This window comes from Etheostoma spectabile, chromosome 5, assembly GCF_008692095.1.
Source record: "Etheostoma spectabile isolate EspeVRDwgs_2016 chromosome 5, UIUC_Espe_1.0, whole genome shotgun sequence".
Taxonomy (NCBI): Eukaryota; Metazoa; Chordata; class Actinopteri; order Perciformes; family Percidae; genus Etheostoma; species Etheostoma spectabile.
In genome coordinates this window covers 33,747,413-33,753,458 of record NC_045737.1, presented here as the reverse complement: position 1 = coordinate 33,753,458, position 6,046 = coordinate 33,747,413, and the positions used below count along the sequence as shown (strand labels likewise).

The 6,046-nt window shown below is 40.6% G+C and overlaps 1 protein-coding gene across 1 annotated transcript in view; it reads left to right on the top strand.

Moving 5' to 3' along the window:
• man1a2 (mannosidase, alpha, class 1A, member 2) overlaps nt 1-6,046 on the top strand; it is a 151,946-nt gene that overhangs the window by 101,283 nt on the left and 44,617 nt on the right. Inside the window, exon 6 of the mRNA XM_032515891.1 lies at nt 3,062-3,142. Within this exon, the coding sequence (XP_032371782.1) occupies nt 3,062-3,142 (81 nt within the window). The remainder of the gene's footprint in view (nt 1-3,061; nt 3,143-6,046) is intronic.

The window sequence follows — 6,046 nt, the reverse complement described above, 5'->3', positions numbered from 1 at the left end:
CTCTCTCTCTCTCTCTCTCTCTCTCTCTCTACCAATTGAATTGGTTTCAAAGCCAAACCCAACAGCTGCAGTGTGGGAGCACTTTGCATTCAAACCGAATGACCGCGGTGAACCACGTAACCTGAGCCGGTATGTCGCATTTGTTGTAAAACAGTAGCAACTGAACGCGGCAACACAATAAACCTGCATACGCACCTAAAACACAATCATCCGGTGCAGTTTTCTGAGTTGGAAAAGAAAACTACAACAGATGGGCCGGCTTCGTCTTCCCGACAGTACACGATCACTGTGGTGTGTAGTCAACAAAGTACAAACAGGACAAAATGGTGTGCACTCACTGACAGTGTAGTTTGCTCCATTGCTAAAGAGATGCTGCCCTTTTAGTATCGTCAAAAAGCTGGCATTTTGATGAATGTGCTCTCTCTCTCTCAATCTCTCTCTCTCTCTCTCAATCTCTCGTCCTTTATGCACACCCTGCTGGCTTGCGTTTCACTTTTGCTTTATTTGAACAAAGCATTTTGCACATGGCCTGTTGAGGCATCTGCTTCGTCTCTTTGGTACTCTTGGTGCCTAATGTTTTTACACACACTTTATTCATTGTTTTGTTTCTGTGTGGCTTTTAATTTCCATTTCATTTATTGTTTTTGATTGTGTTCGGTTTTTATTTCAGTGCTTTTTTTGTTAACTGAGACTGAGAGTCCACAACAGTATTATCTTTTATTGCAATAATTTCTGGGGCAATTTATCGTCCAGCAAAATTGTTATCGTGACAGGCCTATTGCCTGCTATAAAATCATGTACTGCAATTTGTACTGGATTAAATATTGAGAAAATGGGGCACTTTTGCTGTAAAACTCTCTGCAGTTGGAATTTAAGCTATATACAAGGTAAATTTCTTTGCATTTATTAATATTGTATTGACATTTCAAATTTATAATATATGCTAAAAGAAGACAGATGATAAAAACAAAGGGGGAAAACCTTGAGGAAGAAACATAATAGCAAGAGATACGCCCAGATACTCCCAGGGGCCTTGGACAAAGAGGGATCCACTCGAGAAGAAAATAACGTAGGTGGAGCTGTGGAGATGAGGGCCATTCTTCCCCTCATTCCTTTTACAGTCGTGACACTACGACACTCGCCCTGCCAGCACAACTGCACACGTGGGATTTGAGGGAGGACCCTGCTGCAAGTGACACGGGTGCATCATCACACGTTCTGACAGTGTGCAAAATCATTTAACTCAAGGTCGATTGTAGGTGACCCTATCTGCTCGCTGTCTTTTGCTGACATTAAAATGAAACCAGTTTGTAGAGATGCAGATAGAGCAGTCCCCTATGTTTCAGGAGGGAATCAGATTTGTTACGACAAAGAGGCCAGAATTCAACCAGCTACAAATGGCTCACAGAGATAAGAGGTTGGGAGGAAGCTCCACATGATTCCCACCGCTCATACCTAGGTATAATGCTGTGCTCCCCAGTAGATAAGAAACAAACATTCTGGTGGAAATGATAGTCTTTGGGAGGAGTGGTGCCAAAACGAATGGCTGTTCCCCTGCAATATGGACTGTTTTTGATAGCTTTAGACACTGGCAGAGAGGGCAAGTAGCAGAGAGAGCCTATAGGATGGGTTAGGAGTAGGTTTGTTGAGGGTAAATGGGTATCGATTTGGCGACCACCGCTGGCCCAAACCTGAAGGGTGTTACGGTCCAACTTCAAAACCGGTTATGAATGTTGTCTGTGGACACCTGCACCTGACTAAAGAATACAGTTACCTCATATGGTAAGATAAGAAAACACATACGTATCACACATTTCACTGGAATTGCACCTCATTCAGTTTCATGTGACAAATACAATTTATTACGGAGGCTAATTTAGATGTTTATCCTGACTGATAGCCGACCCTCGTTAACCAATCATTAACCGTTTAACCGATAAGCAGGCAACTGAGTCCCAGTTCACCCGTTTCCCTATTCAGCGTCAGCGGACAGCTGCAGACTCGTTCCGGTTGCACAGCCACGATGTGGCGTGCATGCATCGTCATGGACACATGCGGCCAGTTTCTTAGTAATAACGGATACGGGTCTGGAGCTTACCTCTGATTTGGCCGATTTAACCAGCCTGTCCTCATCGATATAGTGACGTGTACGTGGCCGTTGTGAGAGCCACAAACTTAGCAGAAACCATGCAACAAATAATGTTTTCAACTGTTTAACTGAACGAAATTCTTACTGTCAGTTAAATGGTTAATTGTTAACATCCCCAAAATGTATTTATGGATTAGTGTAAAGCCGTTAACATGGGCATATTAGCTTAGTTCAACTTGGTAAAGCCCCATTAGTCAAATTTCAGACAATGTCTGTTCTCCAACTCCCTCTCTTTCCCGTCTCTGGAGTGCGTTACCTGTAAATGTATGTCCTTCAGAGAGATGCGCAGGTAAAGTCCCCGTTTCTTGTATGGTTTAAGTTAATGTGTGAATAAAAAAATCAGGGCAAGCTCATATTGTAATTTGTAAGTAGCTCTAAGTAGGGCTGCGCGATTATGGCCAAAGTGATCACAATTATGATCAATAATGAGATCACTATTAATTATCATGATTATTTGTTGATATTAACCAAAACTAATGTTATAGTCACATAGTGTCCATTTTTTATTGTAGGCACCTCTGCTATAAAACAGAATGGGAAGCCATTGTAGCTAAAGAGGGCAAAAGTCCTAGGTTACTGGATGTCTTTTCCTCATGTAATCAGCTTTATTTAATGATTTAATGGGAATACAGATTGAGTTGTTATTTACTAGCTCAATGTAAAGGTGTGTGATTACCTTTTGATTTGGTTCTTTTCACAGGATAGCCAGTTGTTGTTGGTTTTTTTGAAGAATGCAAGTCTTCACCTGTGTATTTCTAATTTGTTTTGGAAGGTTTTGCAGACCACTTGATACAAACACTGCAAGTGAATGGTATATACCCAAAAGAATATCCGTATAAAAACATAAACAACAATTTGTTTATTTTATTCATTGTGATGTTTTTTTCCCCCTGTGCTCTCTTGTTTTCCCAGAATGCTGAGGTGTCTGTGTTTGAAGTCAACATTCGTTTCATTGGAGGACTGCTTGCCGCCTACTACCTCTCTGGACAGGAAGTAAGTACTGAAATAATATTATAATTCTAAGTCATGTATCAAAGAGAAGACATCCGTAACAGTGTTGAGTGTTTCATAAAAACGAGAAATGCCTCCAAATTATCATTTTACGTTGGTGACAGCTACTTTTAAGCGAGTGCGTCTCACCTTTGGTTTACGGTTGTCTTGCGATTGAGAAGAACTCATTAGTCGTTTTACTGCTTGATTTCACACTTGTGAAGCAGAATATATAACAACAGGTATGTCATGCTTTATTAAATAAAAAGGCTATTTAGAAATTGCAGTCTTGGAACAGTGTTTCCTAGGAAACAAGAATATTCTGACGATCAAAGTGAAAAAAGTTTGTCTTGATTAATTAAGAGAGGATTGAATAATGATATAGTTTTGGCCGGAAGTTCCAAAGAGGCTCTGGATTTTTGTTGTATTCCTATTCAGGGTTTTCCTGACTACGATGAGAGAACAAATGCACATACTACATAATCCTTTACAGTTTGATTTTAGTGCCAGTCTTATCCATTCCCAGAAAAGCTCCAGTGTTTGTACAGTGTTGTGTATTTTTTTATCTTAAAAATCAGAAGCTTAGACAAATAACAGCCTAATAAATGTTCTCCTCGTCAGGTGATAACAAAGCAGAGAACTTATTAGCCATATGTGATTTGAGAAAAAGCCAAACAAATCAGTAAAAAGCTGATCTAATCACCTACAAGTGTAGCTTACTCCCACGAATAACGCCTGTAAGGTTTCAGAAAATATCCATTAATATTTGCCCGACCACGCTGAGTGATGTGATGGTCGTGCGTTGGCTTTTTGAAACTGATGAACAGAGATTTTAAATCCCTCTGAATAACAGCATAGGCTAACATGCCTTATGAGTAAAACTTTACTCTTATTCTCCATTCTTTCCCTCCAATCTCTTCGCTCGATTCCGGTTCCTCTACAAAAAAAAAAAATCCAACTCAGTCATTTATCAGAGCCCACTCAAACGATAATAGAAGCAATGTGTGGTGGGAAAGGAGGGAGATGGAGCATGGGAGGGCTCAGGGGAGAGACAGTGATGGAGGGAGGTGAGGAGAGGGTGGAGGAACAACTGTGATGGGACAGTGAGGATGAGCGGAGGGTGTGTGAAGGAGATGCTTACAGATAAAGAGATGGGAGTGGAGAATGAGGATGATGAATGGCCTAGCGTGGAGAAAAGCGAGTGAGAGTTATTCTTCATTCTCATTGGACATGTCCTTGAGCAAGGCACCTTACCCCTCAACTGCTCTAGACAACCAGCAGAATCAATGGCTGTTACTGCAAAACTCCCTGGGGGAAATTGTGTGAATTGTGTGTAACTGCAGGAATATGAAGCAGTGCCCCCCCCCCCCCCTGCAGAGATGGTTTATCAGCATCTTTCCCAGATGGATGTTAGAAGGTTGATAGGGATGGGATTGTGTTTGAGGAAGGGAGGGGCTGAGTTGAGGAAGTGGTGGGTAGAGCAAACAAGAGAAGAAACAGAGTTGGATTAAGACATTAGTGCCCGAGACTACTGAGAGATGAGCCCAATGACGTGAAAGGGAAATGAAGAGAGAATTGAAACGAGGTCACAAAGGAAGAAGCATTAAGAGACACAAAACAGATGTAAAGTTTGATGGGGAGCAGGGTAAAAGGAAAGGAAAAAGACATACATGTAATCCAAAATACATGGATCTAAATACTAATATTAATATATTTTTTTCCATCTTGTACAACCTAGAGCCAATAATAATGTTAATAATGAAGTATAACAACTGGATCATTTTTAGATTGGATCATTTTTAGATTGGATCATTTTCAGATTGGATCATTTTTCCATGCCGTAGCTTTTTCTATCTCTCCAAAACTTTGTGTTGTTTTTTTACCTGCTTCAGAAAAAAGAAATGTATTTGCTGCTGGTCCTTTATCCACATTTTTCATTAACTTCAGTGAGCACATAAACATGCAGTTTATGTACATAGTAGTGCGTAGATTGTTAAACTGTGCATGCATCATACTTGTCGTTTAGCTGACTGTGATGTGACGCTAGTTGAACCACAATAAGGACTGATGTTAACGTGCACAAACACAGAAATGACGTACTAAAACTTGACAAGAGGCTTTTATTGAGCATGTAAACGTACTCCGCTGCAGTCACAGAGAGCCACTGTAGCAGACACCTGTACAGAGTTGCCTAAAACCAAAGCTTGTCCTCCTTGTCTCATGTCCACTAGGCCTGCACGAGTCGCGGAAAAATATGAATCACAATTTTTTAGCTTAGAATTGATATCACAATTCTCTGTCACAATTCTTTTCTCACAAAGTGTAGTGTTTTGGCACCTATAGCACATTGCGGATCACCACAAGCCTGTAAACATAGAGGCTTCAATGAAGGGAAAGGAGAGCATTGCAGCGCTTGTGAGCACTTTAAAAACTATTTCATACAGTTTATGATTTATCAGGCAGGCCTAATGTCCACCACAGCTTCAGGTTGAGTCTTGATGTGGGTCTGTGTGGTATTGTACTGGACCTGAAAGGACCTGAAAGGACCAGAGCAGGCCTGATAGCTTTAGGTGGTAGGTATATAGTAGCTTTAGCCTCCCAGCCAAAATGCTAAAAATTACTGAACAGAATTTGGATTTGTTGTGTTGGACTTAGTCTGTCACTTTGAGTGCATTGTTAATTTTTTTTTTTTATCAAAGTTATATTTTTATATTCAGAAAAAAATGTAACCATAACATTAACAAACAGTTACAAACAAACACTGGGACATAGGAAGATGTCCCAGGGCACAAAATCACAGAGAGGAAAAACGGGAGGGAGGGAGACAAAACAACACATTCAGAAACAGACACACACAAACAGACACAAGACAAGGGACCAATCACACACACAAACAAAAGAAAAGGC